Below are 16,798 nucleotides of genomic sequence, written 5' to 3'. Positions count from 1 at the left end.
CAGTGTCGTTGCACGTCCTGTCCTCAGAATGTCTAGTCCATATCGCGCATGGCAAGTCGGCGGACGTTCGACAAGTGCTTTGTCATTTGGCCAGCGCGGACAGATTTATAAGAAGACGCGATGCCGGTGCGAATCCCAAAGAGACATGTACTGCTTGTACCATGCAGTGGGACACTCATCTTTGGTGATTGTCGTTATGAACGAGTTGAATGCGAACTGTGTGCATGCGACCGATCGCTGTCTCCTCGACGCAACTTATTTAGACAGGACCGACTTTAAAGGGAAGCTTTAGCCGTGTTCGCGCGACAAGCGCCTCGCGAAAGAGTTCGGTGTTGTACATGCAATCCCAAAGCAGTCTGAGCAGCCAATTGAGCAGTCTATCGAGTCACAATCCCTGCCTGGCGCTGGGCTCCGAGCAGGACGAGAAGCCGCTGCCACCTTCGTTTGTCGGCGAGACAGACCCGTATATGACTCGGGCTGATAATGACGACGAAATTGAGGCGCTTCCATCTCTGCCTAGTTGGTGCCGCGAGATCCCTGCTGCTCTGAGGGAAGCCACCACATCTCAACGCGAAGAACCATCTCTTAAGGACTTGACGGACGAGACCCTGGACACTGTATATATATCAAGAAACCGATTGTCTGTCCGCTTTCCACTGCCACCGTAGTGGCGTGCGCGAGAGTTCTCGAAGATGATGGGCAGTGGTAGCGGCGCGCAGCAGGAAGCATCGAGTAGCACCAAGTTCCCACTGCTTATTGGTGTCTGGTACATATGTCTTCAAGAGTGGGATGAGACGTCGCTAAAGCTGCGCGAGGTGGAGACGCAAGTCACATGCAAGGCAGTATAGAAGCTGCCTGCAGAGGTTTGTGTTGCTATCTATAAAAGGATCTGCGACAACATAGCTGGCCTTAATTGCACGCGGGGCTGTAGGTTTGGCCTGCGGCCCAGCGTCTCCTAAAGCAAGGGTGCATCATATCTAGCCAGTGGAGATGCATAGAATAAATAAAGTTGCTGTTATCTCGGAGCGGGAGAAGAGGGACTACAGGGCGCTGACGGATGATCGCAGGTTGCGTCAGAACATCGCCAAGGAGAAGATCCGCAACGTGGACGAGCAGACCGCTTCCATTAGGTAGTTCGGCAGCGACGGTGAGATGTGAGCATCATATACGCTTGAGACTTGAACTTGAGGAAGCGAAGAAGGATGGGGTCGAGTGCAAGGGAGTACGCTCATCAGCACGGCGGATTGCTTGGTGAGAATTTATGAGATATAATGGAAAGCAATAGACGTACGATTGATCATGTCCTGCATAAGTGAGACCCAGCTGACTCTACGATGTCACCGAGTTTTTGTCGGAGTCCTGAAATTAATCTACCAACAGTGTCAAAGCAACAGCCACGTACTAACAAAACGGCATCCCATCCGCGCGACACGGTAAATTCGTGGCCCAAACATGCAGAAAGCAGCGACAAGGTCGTATACAGCTGCAAGCATCAGCAGCGTTATCGCTGATGAGGTGTAGAGTGCAGGCGTTCGCCACGGTGGTCGAGTCCGCTCGCGCCCCACACCGATGAGAGCCGCACGCCGGTCGGTCTGTCTCGCTGAGGACAAAATCTTCACTCACGGCTCCTCGCCCACCTACCGATACCGGCACGCATGACATGACCGAGCCAGCGCCAGACTCAGCCGGGATGGAGGGGAGAATTGCTGCTGTCACGTAGAATTATTGTCTAGGGTTGAGGTTGATTCAACGACGATGCGGACTGGGTACACGCGGCTCAGAATTACCCTAGGAGCATTGAGGTGGACGGACCACGACACGAGCTGTGCGCTAGGAGTCTAGCTGTTCGAGGTGCAGTGCGTTTTGGACGACAGTGCCGAGTGTGGGGAAGCTGGTCAGTCGGTCACGATGGTCGAGATGAAACCTACGAGAGCGCAATGCAACAAAGAAACAGGGCCGGTGTGTGTCCTCAGCGCCGTGGATCGTCGGGTCATGTGGCGATGACGAGGATGACGTTGCCGAGCTGCTGCACGCGACCGCGCTGACAGCATCTACCAAGCTTCCAGAAGACGACGTCGAGATCTCAGCACCTTCCGACGATGCCGCGCTCTGCATGTCAGGAACAGCTGCAGCCATTGACCAATCATTAATGCTCCGCTTACAGCCCGATGGGACCAGTGCGACATCGTCCGTCTGGGGCAGTATGGGGCAGCTGAGGGCCATCCGACGCTGGCCGAGCACCGCGCGCAACATCGTGGTTCCATGGGAGACCCTGAGTACACCTTGAAAGTATATATGGCGTCAAGTACGTTTTTGATGGCCACAAGACCATCGAATCGCTCTCGAGTGAGCTATCTAAAGATCAAGAGTTCCTCGTGAATTCACTTCACCACTGACTTCATATTCGACAACCACGGCTACATCTACTACTACTACAACAACACATCAACCTTCATCGAGAACAATCTACACACACATCCAAGATGGGCTCCCGCTTTCAGCAGGTCCAGCGCCTTCAGCGTCTCACACTCGCACCTACGTCAAGGATTCTCGCCCGCAATGTCCACCAGAGCTCCCGCCACAACACTGCCATCCAGGGGCCCGGTCCCACATCACCACACGCAGAGCTGCTGTCCACAAAGCCATACCGCCAGGGATCGTCACCGCAGTCCGTTCTCGCTCGCCTTCCCACATCATCGGTCGCCCGCTCGTATCTGATCACTGCCATGTCGTCGTCGCCAGCCCTTCTTGGCCTGACATTCACCGTCCTGCGCAAGATGCTCGACTCGAAGAACTATCTCATGGACGTCGAGCGCAACCCACTCATTCGGACGCTGCTGAAGAGCACTTTCTACGCGCAATTCTGCGCCGGCGACAAGGCGCACGAAGTGAAGCCCAACCTCGCCGCTGCTCGATCAGTGCTCGGCTACGACGGCGTCATCATCGAGTACGCGCTGGAAGTCCTCGGAGGGAGCGAGCCCACGGCCGCCGAGACAGCGGCCGAGATCGACGTCTGGCGCAGGGGCATGCTGAAGAGCGTCGAGATGGCGAGCGAGGGCGACTTCATCGGGCTCAAGTAAGGCATCTCCAACCCATATCATCATACTCCCACTGACGACTCCAGATGGTCCGGCCTAGGCCGCCACGCCCTGCACCTCCTCCAGACCCAGCAAGACGCCACTCCTGAGATGTGGGCGGCCATGACCGCAGCCTGCGACGCCGCGGCCGCAAAGGGCGTTTGCCTGCTGCCTGGCGCGGAGGAGGAGCTCACCAACACAGGTCTAGAGAAATGGACCCTAGCGCTGCAAAAGAAGTACAACACACCCACCTACGGCCGCGCCCTCGTCTACACAACCTACCAATGCTACCTGCGCGCCGTCCCGGGCCGGATCGCGCAGCACCTCGAAACCGCCAGCGGCCACGGCTACATCGCAGGCGTCAAGCTGGTGCGCGGCGCGTACCTCGACTCGGAAGCGGCTGGGACGTGTTTCGATTCCAAAGCCGAGACGGACGCTTGCTACGACGCCTGCGCGGCGGCGGTGCTGCGCCAGTCCTGGACCGCAGCAATCAGCCCTAGCAACGCATCAACGCCATTCCCCGCCATCAACATCGTCCTCGCAACGCACAACACAGCCTCGCTAGACGCTGCGCGCGCACTGCGCAGGACGCAGCTGCAAACGCAGGACGCGCATTCGCTGCCGCGGCTCGCGTATGCGCAGCTGCAGGGCATGGCGGACGAGGTCAGCCAGGCGCTGGTGCAGGACGCGTCGGTCAAGGCGGACGTGAATGCGCGCGTGGTCAAGCTGTTGGCGTGGGGAACGCTGAGGGAGTGTCTTAATTTTCTGATCCGGCGCGCGGCGGAGAATAAGGAGGCTGGGTTTCGCACGCAGGATACGCGGAGGGCGATGGGGGCGGAGCTTTGGAGGCGGGTGAGGGGGGTTTTTGGGTTGGCGTAGGCGGACTGTGGTGCTTGCATAGCGCGGTGTTTTGGTATTTGGGCGGTTTGTTTGCACAGCGGCATGGCATGGCATGGCGGAGCACGGGTGTGCTCCTGGGTCTTTCGTGTATGCTCTTCCACAGCGTACAGTCTGCAGAATCTACAAGCGTTTCGTTTGCGCAGACTCACGCCTCTCATCCCCCTTCCCTTCCTTCTTCCGTAACCTCCCCCCCGTCCCCTCACAAACCCACGCAACCACCCCGCCCACCGCAGCCAGCACGACAACAAGATCGACTCCATGCACGCCCCACCACCAATGCTGCACACCCGCGCCGCAGGTGCTGAACTCGATGACCCACTCGCCGGCATCACCGCGCTCGGCGTCGAACCAGGCGGACAGGAAACCGGCGTAGCCCGAGAAATCGCCCATCATGCTGCGCAGCGTGATCTCGCGCAGGTGCGGGCTGGCGGTGGGCGGGCAGGTGGTGTCGCGATTGTTGTGGTGGTGGGAGTCGAGTGGTGGGAAACGGGTGGCGCGCCAGGAGGGGTGTGGTTCTGCTTCTGCTCCTCCACCAGCATCTGGTTCTGCTCCTCCACCAGCGTCTGGTTCTGCTCCTCCACCAGCGTCTGGTTCTGCTCCTCCACCAGCATCTGGTCCTGCCTCAGCTGCAGCATCTGGTTCTGGCTGTCGTTCTGGTTCGGCGTCTGCGTCTGCCTTTGTCTCCGCTCCAGCTCCAGCTGCAGCATCCGTCCCATTACGCACAATCTCCGCAGGCGAATACGCAAACGCAAACGCATCGCCGCTCTGCACCATTTCCTCCTCGCACGCCGGCGCGCCAGGCTGGCGAATCCAATGCAGCGTATCACACCCAGCGTGATCATGCCCATTAATCACGACCCCCCTGCGCCCCAGCCCCGCACCCTCAGCCCTTGTATCGCTGCTCAGGCCGAACAGGCTCTCGAGGACAACGGCGCTGCCGTGCTCGCTCAGCATGTTCTGCTCGCGCACGCCGTGCCCGGCGTCGAAGTAGGCAAAGTGCGGCGCGTCGGTGCATATGCCCGCTTCTTTGTGCAGCGGGATGTGCGTTAGCAGGATGGTGGCGTGGGTTTTGTCGCCCACGGGCCGTGAGGTGCTGATTAGGTGGTTCAGGAAGGCGTACGTGTCCTGCTGCAGGGAGTCGGTGTACGCGGGGGTGTCGAGGTTCATGGTGTTGAGGACGACGAGGCGGAGCGCCGGGGGGTCGTTTGTGGGCGTGTCGTCTGTAGGTGTGTCGTCTGTGGGCGTGCCTCTCGTACTGGTGCTGCTCGTGCTGCTCGTGCTGCCGGGCAGCTCGAACCACACATCCCAATTGACGCTGCCAAACGCGCGCTCGAAGCGGTCCACACGCGCCTCGTCAATGTCGCCCGCATACCCGATATCGTGGTTCCCCGCGATATTCAAGACGCGCCTCGCCCAAGCATCATCAGCGCCCAGAACCTCCCGCCTGCCGCCCCAAGACCGCTGCCGCTCATACTCGGGCTCATCGTAGTGATGGCTGTCGTCGGCACCGTCGACGCCCATGACAGCGTCCGGCACGCGCTCCAGCCCGCGCATAACCCGGCCCCAGTACCGCCCCGCGCGCTTCTCAAACTCGCCGTCGGTGATCCACTGCGAGCCCAGCAGGTCGCCCAGCACGGCGACGTGCGTGGGTTCCGTCCACCAGCGCAGACTGCGCACAATGTGCGCGAGGTACCAGTCGTTTCCCCACAGATCGACCGTCTTGCGGAGACCCTCGAGGGCGGCGGCGCCGTCGGTGAGCGCGCGGCGCGCTGCATCGCGCAGGATGTGCAAGACGTCGCGCGGCGAGCGGCCGGCGTCCCGGAGCTGCTCGACCGCGTTCGCCAGCGACGGGAAGAGGGGCGCGTCTGGATCCGGCAGCGACGAGTCGCCCTCGAGCTGCGGGTCGCCGAGGGCGAGGAGGCGGAAGGGCGCGCGCGCGTCGAGCAGCGGGAGCGATGTGTCGCGGGGCAAGGGGAATGCGCAGCCGTGGAACAGCGGATACAGGTACAGCCATGTGGTGCCGAGCAGGGCTACGGGCAGCAGCAGCGCGCTGAGGCCGAACAGGAGGCGCGAGAGCTGCATTGAGGCATTGCAGGGAAGCGGTCGGTGGGTGGTGTGGTGACAATGTGTGGGCTCGCGGGTGCTGCCGAGTCAGGGGTTGTGCGAGGAGTCTGGACGGGTGCGGCGCATGCGGCCATGGGGCGGCTCGTTTTATTGGATGGCTGATTTCACCTTTACAAACATGTGGTTGGCCTGCATGGGATGACTGCATGGGATGACTGCATGGATGTTACTGCATGGATGTTACTGCATGGATGTTACTGCATGGATGGTACTACATGGACGGTACTGCATGCATGGTACTGCATGGACGGTACTGCATGGACGGTACTGCATGGACGGTACTGCATGGACGGTACTGCATGGGATGATGGCAACTTGGTATCGTCGTAGTTTGTCTAGCACCACTCTCGCCCTCGAGCCCGCTACCGCTCAGCCAAGCAGGTCGCCCAGGGCGCCGCCAGCAGGCTTTGACCCCGACTGAGGCGACTGCGCGGCCGGCGTGCTCGAGCTGGAGCCCGGCGCGCCCCAGAGGCCCTGGCTTGTCTTCTGCTTTGCCAGGTCGCCCATTGTGACCTTCTGTGTCGGCGTCTGCGGCTTCTTCGAGACACCACCCAGCAGCGACGCAAACGCGTCGCCGCCGGCCTTCTTGGGAGCACCGCCTCCAATGCCTCCCGGCGATTTTACCGAGCCTGGTGTGGACACGCCCGACTGCAGCGCAGGCTGGGGGACCGACGTGAAGTAGTTGGGGCCCGTGGCCTGGTAGCCTGTGGACTTGGGCGGCTGCGACAAGCCAGAGGCCATCGACGCAGGCTGCGCGGGGGGCGACACAATGCGGTTCGCCGCTGGTGCGGGCGATACTGTGGCAAACAGGTCGTTCAGGTTGCTGTTCTGCGCGGCAGACTGAGGCTGCGGGGCGGCGAACTGCGTCGTGGAGCCGATGGTCGACGTCGACGCCGGGGGAGCCATGCCAAAGCCGGCTGGCTTCGCAGCAGGCGCCGGGGCCGCAGACTGGAAGTCGTCAAAGTCGTCGTCGTCGGCTGGCTGCTTTCCTGACGAAGAGCTGGCGGCCGGGGCGGGCTCGTCGTCCCACGCCAGCAGATCGACAACGGGCTCGGGCTCCTTGGGCTTTGGCGGCTCCGCCTTCTTGCCCTCTCTTCTCGTCGAGCTCGCGGCCGGCTCCTTTCGGCGGGCCGGGCTCGCGGCGGTTTCCCCCTCGTCGTACTCGTCGTACTCGTCGAATCGCTCGCGCCGTTGTTGTGTCTCGTTGAAGCTAGCGTCTTGCCCGCCGAATCCACCCCCGTCGCCGTAGACGCCGCCCGTGTGGCCGCCGTACTCGGCTGACTCGCTGCCAAAGCCGCCGTACCTGCTGCTGCCTCCGCTGCCGGAGAAGCCGCCGCCCAGCCCCATGCCGCCCTCGACGCCTCCAAACTTGTTGCGGTTCGCGCGTGCCTTCTTGCGTTCCTGTCGTATGCGGTCCACGTCGGCCAGCAGATCGGCAAGCTCCTTGGCTCTGTTCCGCACGTTGATGCCCTGGTCCTTGCCGTTTTGGTCGATGAAGTGGAACTGCCGGAGCATCTTGAGGAGCGACACGTGGGAGCGCGCGTCGTCGATGACCCGCTCCGAGCCGTTCTTGATCAGAAACTCGAGCAGTTGCAGCGCCTGGGAGGTCAGCGCAGCTCAGCAGTGGGGACAGCGGCCTTTGCACCTTGTAGATCTGCCTCCACTCCTCCGAGGCCTTCTCGGTGAAGCGCTTGTAGATCATGGGCATAATCTCGTTCAACAACTGGCTGCTGCTGTCAGCGGGCGGACGGCCGGGCGTGTGCATGTGCGGCTGAGTGCGTACTAGTTGAAGGTCGCGTTGGCAATCTCCTGCATCAGCGTCGACGAGGCACCTTTGCATGTCAGCAGCTGCCCGGGGGACATGGCAGGCGTAACGTACCCCACGGCTCGTTGTTGGTCGCCTCGCGGACCTTGGCCTCCATCTCAGTGAAGTTCATCACCGCTGCGCTGACGGTTAGCAGTGGCCAGCTGGCCGTGTGTGGCTGCTGCGCGCACCATTTTGGGCTTTGCGGAATCCCGCCTTCAGATCGTAGAGCGTGAGGTTGCTCACTTGATCCTTCAAGCTGTTGAAGTCCATGGCTGCGGCGTTGCGGCGTTGCGGGTTCAGTGTCAATGGCGGCTTCAACTCCACCAAGGGCACATGTGGACCGAGAGACGCGGCGCCATGCTCATCACGTGACGAGCTGGCGCTGGCGTCTACTCCTTCAGAGGATCACACAATATGCAGTCAGGTTTTCAAGGCAGCCAGCCAACTGCGGCGTCTTCACATGGACTCACCCAACTGACAATCACAATGCGTCACGACCTGGTCCTGATGGACGATGGTCAATGGCCGGCGGAAACGCGCTAGGGCCGAGCAAAGAACAGAGAGCTTGAGCTCCGTCCATGTCCAACTTTTGGCCCTGCACACTTCCTCTCCACCATCCTCACCTGGACACTAGCCATCTCTGCAAATCGCTGCGAGGTCAATTGTGCCACAGTCATCTCTCCGGCGTCTTACATTGCACTGCAGTCTGCTTTTGGACGCGTCCACAGCCCCAGCCGCCACCAGCTCCCCCAATAGGTACCGACTGACCCGTTGCACAGTAGCTGTTGGAGCAATCACGAAAAGTACGTGTGTGGCCTGTGTGGCCTGCTAGCCCTCCTGCCCTGCTGGCCCTGCCCGCCCCCGCACGCCTCACCCCAGCCGCGGCTTCACCGCGCGCATCGCCAGAGACACGCCGCCGCTGCTAGAGCTTCACCGCGCTACGGCCAGCTCCAGGATGCATGATGCATGGTGCTAACTGCTTCCAGCTCCCCACCACCCCGCGCCCCCACCATGTCTACTTCTTCCACTGTCCTCTCGGCCTTCCGCCGCTCCACCGCGAACTCCCTCCGCCTCCAGGCTCCCTCCACCAAGCGCTTCTTCACCCCCTCTGCTGCCAACATGGTCGTCAAGACCTACTTCGACGTCAGCTGGACCGGCCCCGAGGTCACGGTCGACCAGCGCGGCAATGTCACCAATGTCGGCCCTGTCAAGGGTGAGCTGCCCCGCCACGCCGTGCTGGACAGCAGCTGTGCACACGCATGAGCCGCTGCGCACGAACCATTGCTGACCCGCCGCCCTACAGAGCAGTCCGGCCGCATCAACTTCGAGCTCTTCGACGACGTCGTCCCCAAGACGGTCGAGAACTTCCGCGCCCTCTGCACCGGCGAGAAGGGCTTCGGCTACCAGAACTCCAAGTTCCACCGCGTCATCCCCCAGTTCATGCTCCAGGGTGGTGACTTCACCCGTGGCAACGTACGTGGCGGCGCACGCCCTCGGACACGGGACCGCTCGCTGACTCTGCACAGGGCACTGGTGGAAAGTCCATCTACGGCGAGAAGTTCAGCGATGAGAACTTCAAGCTGACCCACAACAAGCCCTTCCTCCTGTCCATGGCCAATGCCGGCCCCAACACGTAACCGCACCACGTCTGCTGCGACTCGCAATCGCTGACTTGTTCCAGCAACGGCTCCCAGTTCTTCATCACCACCGTCGTCACCTCGTGGCTGGACGGCAAGCACGTCGTCTTTGGTGGTGTCCCCGACGGCGATGTCGACTCGTACAAGATTGTCAAGTCGATCGAGGCCTGCGGCAGCGGCAGCGGCACCATCAAGTACAAGGAGGGCCCACCCACCATTGTCGGTGCCGGTGAGCAGTAGACGATTTGTATAGGATTCGACGGCAGATTGAAGGGCGTTAGTCTTTTTGGTGCATTCGGCAGCTTTTGCGAGAGCAGCGATGCCCACTGGAGTTCAGTCCCTTGAATACAGTAGCAACGAGCGTCAATTGACCCTACTGATGCACATGCACATGCACATTCAGGCCACGGCTCGTGCCAATTGAGGCCACGGCTCGTGCCAATTGAGGCCACCGCCCGTGCCAATTGAGGCCACCGCCCGTGCCAATTGATGCCACCGCCCGTACCAATTGATGCCACGCGCCCCACGTTTGCTAGCTGCCCCAAAATTTATCCATCAATGCCCCTCGCTCAACACAACCCCGCGCCCGACGCAACTAGCCTCCGCACCGACAACTTCCGGATGGCACCACCACCAAGCTCCAACAGGCAAGGCTCCCCTGCGCGGCATTCCCACAAATGCCGAACTAGAGCCTCACCTGCACGTCTGGTAGGGCGTGCTGTTGACATATCCATAAAAATATGACCAGGACATCAATCGACTCCATCAGTTTTCTGTCTCCGTAAGCTTCGTGACTGAGTCATCACCTTGCCGTGAATCGCTTCTCTGCGCTCAACTTCCCACCTGCCCTACAACAACTGGACACACCACCATACAGCAATTGGACACACCACCATACAGCAATTGGACACATCACCATACAGCAACTGGATACACCACCATACAGCAACTGGACACACCACCGTACAGCAATTGGACACACCACCATACAGCAACTGGATACACCACCATACAGCAACTGGACACACCACCATACAGCAACTGGATCCGCCACCATACAACAACTGGATACGCCACCATACAGCAACTGGATACGCCACCATAAAACAACTGGATACACCACCATGGCGCCCCTCCACCCAGCAACCCACGGCATCCACGCCGACAACCGCACCAACATCCTCACCGACATCGCCCCTCCAATCCACACATCGACTACCTTCCGGTACCCGCGGGACCCCTCCAAGCTCCACCCCGTGTCGCCAGAAGAAGGCGAAGTCATCGACCTCAGCACGCCCCTAATCTACTCCCGCCTCGCAAGCGCAAACATCAACCGCCTCGAGACTATTCTCGCGCCGCTCATGTACCCGCGCGCCCAGGAGACGGAGCTCGACAGCCTCGCCAACCACGTCGTCTCCTACAGCAGCGGCCTGAGCGCCTTCCACGCCCTGCTCGTCGCCGTCGTGCCCAAAGTCGTCGCCATCAGCGGCGGCTACCACGGCTGCCACGGCGTCCTGGACCTGCACCGCCGCATGCACGGCGTCCGCACCGTGGATCTGCACGCCGACGAGCGCGCGTGGGACGCCAGCGGCATCGGGCAGGGGGACCTCGTGCATCTCGAGACGCCGCTGAATCCGACGGGCGAGGCCTTCAACATCGCGCACTACGCCGCGCGCGCGCACGCCCGCGGCGCCCTGCTCAGCGTCGATGCCACCTTTGCGCCGCCCGGCCTGCAGGATCCATTCCAGTGGGGTGCCGACTTCGTCATGCACAGCGGCACTAAGTATATCGGCGGCCACAGCGATATGCTGTGCGGGATCCTTGCCACCGCCGCGACGCCCGCGGGACTCAAGCAAGCGCAGGGGATGCGTGCGGATCGCATTTTCCTCGGATCCGTGCTGGGCAGTCTGGAGGGCTGGCTTGGCGTGCGGTCGCTGCGGACGATGGAGTTGCGCGTGCAGCGGCAGAGCTCGAACGCGGCGCGGCTCGTGGCATGGCTGGACGGTGCGCTGCAGGGCGGCGAGGATGGCGCGCTCGTGAAGAAGGTGGTGAGCAGGGTCGTGCATGCGTCGCTGCAGACGGCCGACTTTGCCTGGCTCAAGCCACAGATGCCGAATGGCTTCGGCCCCGTGTTCGCCATCCTCACGCACGATTCGGACCAGGCACGCTGTCTGCCGAGTCACCTGCAGCTCTTCCACCACGCGACGAGCCTGGGCGGCGTGGAGAGCTTGATTGAGTGGCGCAAGATGAGCGATGCCGAGGTGGATGAGCGGTTGCTGCGCGTCAGCGTCGGCGTCGAGGACTGGGAGGATCTCAAGGCGGATTTCTTGAGTGCGTTTCAGGCGCTCGCAGAGGGTGGGGAGAGCGGCGAGGAGACGACGAGCAAGGCGAGCGTGCAGGTTGGACAGGAGGGCGCGCGGGTAGAAGGCGCGGCGCAGGGTAGCGTGTAGCGCGAGCTACTTTTCGACAGTACAGACGCAATAGTCGGAGCAACGTGCTGATCGTCATGGATTTGAGAATCAGATTGCACTCTGCTATGTTACACACCCGCCAATGCACCACTAAACCCGCCTACAACACACATACGTAACCACTACCGATAGTAAGCCGCACTACGCATTCACCTTCAAGAACCGCACCCGCTGCCCGAGAGCGTCCTGCTTGATCATCTCCGCCGCGCCCTCACCCACGCCGTACGCGACCATCTGCGTGTGTCCGTTATTCACGCGCGGGATGGACGACACATCCGCGACGCGCAGGCTGCGCACACCGCGGACCCTTAGCCGCGAGTCAAGCACCGCGTTAGGATCTGACGATGGGCCCATGGCGCACGTGCTGCTGGGGTGGTAGCCTGGAACGAAACGTGTTAGTCGCGGGAAGAAGAGGGAGAGGGATGGGAGGAAGAAAAGGAGGAAAATAGAGACGTACAGGTCGTAGCATGCTGCTTGACATGAGGAATCCAATCCTCCCTCGTCGCGTTCCGATGATGCGTCAACCCCGCAGGCCAACTGCCCTTCACCACGCCCTTCGTGCCCTTACCATTCACAACCATCTCATTCGCAAACGCACACGCCTCGGTCATAACGAGCAAGTCCAGTGGGTCCGCGAGGTAATTATGATCCACGATGGGATTCGCAGTTGGGTCGGCGCTCGCGAGCGTGACGGTGCCGCGGCTGCGCGCGTTGAACAGCAAGTTGCACATGGCGAACGTATGCTTCCCGTCGATGGGGAAGTCATCGTACTGCTTCGGCCCGCCGTACAGCTCCGTGTTCCACAACTCCATGTGCGGCTGGTTGGGCAGCAGACCCATGGGGTCTCGCCCTTCGGAGCGCGCGGCGTCGCGCCAGAGCTGCGAGTCCTGCAGTCGCGTGTCTAGGCGTGCGTAGCCGAATATGCCTGCTTGGTTAGTACCTCTGAGAAGATGGGAGAGGGGGGAGGGGGGATACCGAAAGGAAATGTGCTTAGTAGGCCGGATTTCTTCTCTTTGTAGAGCTGGTATGTGGATGCCATTGCGTCGTCGTGGTAGGCGAGGTAGTCGTTTGTCAGGTTTGGCTCCGAGACTTCGTAGAAGATGAAGACGAGCTTGGGAGTCTGTCAGTATCTATCCTTCTTGCAGACGCTTCGGGTTCTGGGTGGGAGATGCTTACGCAGTGGTCTTGCAGGTTCTTGCCCACGCCGGGCAGGTCGACTTTGCACTCGATGCCGTGCTTCTTTAGCTCTTCTGCGGGCCCGAGGCCGGATCGCATCAGGATCGTTGGGCTGCAGTATGCGCCTGCTGTGACGATTACTTCCTGTTTGGCGTGGTACTCGATCTTCTTGCCGGCTTTGGAGATGGTGGCTACGCCTGTCGCGGTGAGTTCGCCCGAGTCATCGGAGAAGAGGATCTTGTCGACGACGACTTCGGTCTTGATGGTGATGTTCGCCCTCTTGTTGCTGTTGGTGATGAAGTCGGCTGCCGTGGTGCGGATGCCCTGATGCACTGTGCGCGGCACGTCACCGCATCCGTGAGGTGTCTCACCAGTCGAGAACATATCTGGATGGTAAGCAAGTCCGACGTCTATCATGCTTTCCTTGACGCGTTCCGAGATCGGCGCAAGGTCGTGCGGCTCGATGTGTAGAGGGCCAGAGGTTCCGTGTACCGACATGTCTGCCTTGTGCCAGTCTTTCTCGTGCATGGTTTCCGCCTGTCTAGTTCAGTGTAGGTTCGAATGTATACAGCTTTAATGCCCACCTTCGCCATGTACCCGAACATCTTGTCGCCAGTCCACTCCTCCATGTCCCAGTCATCATAATCTTGCTTGGTGCCGCGAATGCACAACGTTCCATTGACGCCACTTGATCCGCCAAGGAACCGACCACGGCTGACTTTGACCTGCCTGTCGTTGACGCTGTTCATCGGCTCGGTGACGATATTCCAGTCTGTCTCGCTGTCGAAGTTCTTACTCCATCTCGAGTGGCAGTGAGTATACTTCCACAGAGTTCAGAGCCGGACCGCTTACCCGCCTGCCATGTGCACATTCTCGAGATCCGCATTGTCAGGCCCGGCCTCGAGAACGAGGATCTTAGCATCGACGTCCTCGGCGAGGCGTCCCGCAATCACACAGCCTGATGTTCCACCTCTACGACTTTTTAGCAAGCAGCTTCTACTTAAACCTCCGCATGAGATCATCTGATTTTGACATACCCGCAGATGATGTAGTCGTAGACCTCTGTCGGGTCAACGGAATCGACACGTTCGAGCGACATGGCAGCGGTGCAGTATATCGTTCACAAATACCAACGTTGATCTCGCGTGAACAGCTGTGGCTCACAAGAGGTCTTTATGCGCTCGGCAACTCAGCTCCATCTGACACGGAACCCGTCCGCACTCCTTCCGCAGTAAGCTATTCTAGTGTCCGAGCAGTACTGGAGATCGCACACGATCTAGGTCTACCCCTCACTAGTTGACGTGAGACGCGCGCAAGTGTCTGTAGGGGTACATGCTGTCCGGTCAGATTGGTGCTGGTGGTAAGGCATGCTTTGCGACACTCCATAGCCATAGAGTGTAGTTCAGAGACGGAGTCTGTTGTCGGCCCAGGACACGGCCTGGTCAGCAAAATAGCCGATATTTGGCATGCAACTTGAGCACCTGCGGCTCGTGTTTGACAGTGCGTTGGCTAGGTATCAAGTACCTACGGGGACCCCCGCTAGGGGAATGGTGTTGGTGTTGGCGATGTAGAAGTGGGGCCACTGAAATGCGGGGTGTCCCCAGATCCGCAAAGCTCCAGCTTGATGCACGTGGTAGACTAGTCGCTGTTGCGACGTTGTTGCGGACCACATCAGGTAAGATGCTTGGTTGCTGGCGCGGAATCTGAGGTGCTCAGTTCGAGCGCGATCTTCTGCCTGCACGTCAGGACTAGGATCGGCGGGCCATTCCACATGCCTGGCTCGAATGCTCGGAATACTGTACCGCAGGTAGCATGCCGGCTTCGTGCCGCAATAATTTCCCTCAAATCAATGAAGTCCCAGAGATGGTAATCAGACTTCACTGATATACTCCAACAACCCCCTCAGCGTCCCGTTTTCAACCCTACACCCCTCGCCCTTCCTCATGGCTCTTCTATAACCCTGACTTAACCACATCCGTATCAGATCCGGGTCCACATTCCTCACATTCTGCTGCGAGATCATAATGAACGCTTGCGCGCACAGCGTCGTGCTTTCTGAGGGGCTGGGTGGCGGCCGAGTCTTGCAGGTCGAGCACTCGGGATCCGACCCGACAGTTGGAATGACAGCTGCTGTTGTCGGTTCAGTCAATGCAGAGGGCGTGAGCAGAGAGTCTGTACAGCAGGGCGGTGGACCGACAACGGGAGATACGGGTGGAGGCAGGAGTTGGAAGGATGTTGCGATGAGCGTGGATTCTGCGACGCTGCTTGGGGCTGGCATATCCAGTCCCACATCGACCGCTGCCGTGTCCAGTAATTGCGTCAACGATGTGCTCGTCCCGACCGCGCTGTCCATGCGCTCAAAGTGCTTGGTAATGTCGTAGCAAGCGAACGCAGTAGCGGTATCTCGTTCTGCCTTCAACGCCTCGATTTCAGTGTGTGCTTTCGCGAGCTGCCGCTCTATCTCTGCAAGTCGCAGTTCCAGGGACACGACATGGTCTCTCTGGCGAGCGCGGTGGCGTCTCTGATTTTCACGCACGCGGTTGAGAGTGTGCTCGGCGGAAACGCGCTGTTTGCGCCGCGGTAGACTTGCGTCAGAGGATGAGGCGGGTGATGTTGAGCAAATAGCTGATGTAGATGGAGCCATATCAAGTTGATTCAGTCACGCTGGGTCTGGCTTAGAGGTGCTTGATACGTGGAATTGAGGACTTCCGTTCATACTTGAGCGGGGCGTTTCGGTATATGAGAATGCGCAGAGCTGGAGCAGAAGATGTCAGAGATCTTGGCGATATGTCACCGATGTATTTATCACGCGATAGGTTGGAAGTAGCGCACCTCGACTCAAAGGTGCACCGCTAACACATCACAACCTCCTATACTTTACCGTTTTGTCAAAAACGTCGATTAGGGGTATGCGACGCGCAGTCGACTATTTGTGGGGTTCGCTGTGATGCGCCGCCCCGCTTATGGAACAGACTTTGCGAGGCAATAGGAGCGCATTGAAACATCAATGGCTTGACGCCACATGGCAATATATTTTATCTAGCACCCTTCTACAGAATCAGAAAAGAAAAGCCTCCTTGGCCAAGTGGTAAGGCGTCGCACTTGTAATGCGAAGATCGCTCGTTCGATTCGGGTAGGTGGCATCACACTTTCGTTTCCTTTTTGCATTTTGCTCCATGTTGACAACGCGGAGCACTCTTTTCCTTTAGATTTTCTTTCTTAACATAGATTCACGCTTCTCTAGCCTTTAAATTTTTGGGGAGGTTAGTGCCAGTTCGGACTTAAACATGCACGTATCTTTGATGGTGCCCCTTTACGACATGCATTTCGTCTGGTTTAGGGACATCGTTATATAATGCAGAAAAATAATTACTCATGTGAGAAGACCAGGAACCACTTCCAATGTGGCGTAATGATAGATAGATGTCTAAACATTCCTTGCTTGGAATTAATCGGGACTCAAGAGGTACTGCTCCTGCTCTCGTCCAAGAGGTAATACTATTCCAGCGTGCTCTTTAGATGTGTAAATGTCACCCGCAACCCTCCTGCCTTGTGGCAACCGCACAGTACATACAAGACAGCACCCTGGACAGCAGGATACCACAA

At 59.5% G+C, this 16,798-nt stretch overlaps 8 protein-coding genes and 1 non-coding gene across 9 annotated transcripts; 5 read left to right on the top strand and 4 right to left on the bottom strand.

Annotated features, from left to right (window-relative positions):
• Window positions 1-338: 338 nt before the first annotated feature.
• Window positions 339-848, top strand: M421DRAFT_3657 (uncharacterized protein; the record flags this gene model as incomplete). The annotated part of the gene is made up of 2 exons (XM_033589715.1): window positions 339-617; window positions 669-848. The coding sequence occupies 2 exons, from the start codon at window positions 339-341 to the stop codon at window positions 846-848; spliced, it is 459 nt and encodes a 152-aa protein (XP_033450872.1).
• Window positions 849-2,483: 1,635 nt separating this feature from the next.
• On the top strand, window positions 2,484-3,956 carry M421DRAFT_3656 (carbapenem antibiotics biosynthesis protein card; the record flags this gene model as incomplete). The annotated part of the gene is made up of 2 exons (XM_033589714.1): window positions 2,484-3,076; window positions 3,125-3,956. The coding sequence occupies 2 exons, from the start codon at window positions 2,484-2,486 to the stop codon at window positions 3,954-3,956; spliced, it is 1,425 nt and encodes a 474-aa protein (XP_033450871.1).
• A 141-nt stretch (window positions 3,957-4,097) lies between these two features.
• M421DRAFT_59020 (uncharacterized protein) lies at window positions 4,098-6,059 on the bottom strand (the record flags this gene model as incomplete). Its single annotated transcript, XM_033595651.1, has 2 exons — window positions 4,098-4,576; window positions 4,697-6,059. 2 exons carry the CDS (start codon window positions 6,057-6,059, stop codon window positions 4,098-4,100), a joined length of 1,842 nt encoding a protein of 613 aa, XP_033450870.1.
• A 171-nt stretch (window positions 6,060-6,230) lies between these two features.
• M421DRAFT_418918 (ENTH-domain-containing protein) lies at window positions 6,231-8,184 on the bottom strand. Its single transcript, XM_033591939.1, has 5 exons — window positions 8,097-8,184; window positions 7,981-8,043; window positions 7,885-7,933; window positions 7,747-7,828; window positions 6,231-7,700 (listed from the first exon to the last, which is right to left on the bottom strand). Exons 1-5 carry the CDS (start codon window positions 8,176-8,178, stop codon window positions 6,471-6,473), a joined length of 1,506 nt encoding a protein of 501 aa, XP_033450869.1. The 5' UTR covers window positions 8,179-8,184; the 3' UTR covers window positions 6,231-6,470.
• Window positions 8,185-8,919: 735 nt separating this feature from the next.
• Window positions 8,920-9,785, top strand: M421DRAFT_99890 (peptidyl-prolyl cis-trans isomerase H; the record flags this gene model as incomplete). Its single annotated transcript, XM_033598816.1, has 4 exons — window positions 8,920-9,121; window positions 9,212-9,381; window positions 9,435-9,541; window positions 9,590-9,785. The coding sequence occupies 4 exons, from the start codon at window positions 8,920-8,922 to the stop codon at window positions 9,783-9,785; spliced, it is 675 nt and encodes a 224-aa protein (XP_033450868.1).
• Window positions 9,786-10,669: 884 nt separating this feature from the next.
• On the top strand, window positions 10,670-11,995 carry M421DRAFT_58628 (cystathionine gamma-synthase (O-succinylhomoserine (thiol)-lyase); the record flags this gene model as incomplete). The annotated part of the gene is made up of 1 exon (XM_033595620.1): window positions 10,670-11,995. The coding sequence occupies one exon, from the start codon at window positions 10,670-10,672 to the stop codon at window positions 11,993-11,995; it is 1,326 nt and encodes a 441-aa protein (XP_033450867.1).
• A 162-nt stretch (window positions 11,996-12,157) lies between these two features.
• Window positions 12,158-14,291, bottom strand: M421DRAFT_3651 (GMC oxidoreductase; the record flags this gene model as incomplete). Its single annotated transcript, XM_033589711.1, has 7 exons — window positions 12,158-12,396; window positions 12,474-12,941; window positions 12,992-13,127; window positions 13,193-13,729; window positions 13,777-13,993; window positions 14,045-14,164; window positions 14,230-14,291. The coding sequence occupies 7 exons, from the start codon at window positions 14,289-14,291 to the stop codon at window positions 12,158-12,160; spliced, it is 1,779 nt and encodes a 592-aa protein (XP_033450866.1).
• A 350-nt stretch (window positions 14,292-14,641) lies between these two features.
• M421DRAFT_378247 (uncharacterized protein) lies at window positions 14,642-16,016 on the bottom strand. The gene is made up of 2 exons (XM_033589834.1): window positions 14,995-16,016; window positions 14,642-14,923 (listed from the first exon to the last, which is right to left on the bottom strand). The coding sequence occupies exon 1, from the start codon at window positions 15,834-15,836 to the stop codon at window positions 15,063-15,065; it is 774 nt and encodes a 257-aa protein (XP_033450865.1). The 5' UTR covers window positions 15,837-16,016; the 3' UTR covers window positions 14,642-14,923; window positions 14,995-15,062.
• A 247-nt stretch (window positions 16,017-16,263) lies between these two features.
• M421DRAFT_t42 lies at window positions 16,264-16,335 on the top strand. The gene has a single exon. It is a non-coding gene; the product is annotated as a tRNA-Thr (tRNA).
• Window positions 16,336-16,798: the final 463 nt, after the last annotated feature.

The sequence above is a fragment of the Didymella exigua genome (genome assembly GCF_010094145.1).
Source record: "Didymella exigua CBS 183.55 unplaced genomic scaffold M421scaffold_8, whole genome shotgun sequence".
NCBI classification, from domain to species: domain Eukaryota; kingdom Fungi; phylum Ascomycota; class Dothideomycetes; order Pleosporales; family Didymellaceae; genus Didymella; species Didymella exigua.
The sequence above is the reverse complement of the archived record's forward strand: the minus strand, read 5'-3'. Positions and strand labels throughout refer to the sequence as shown.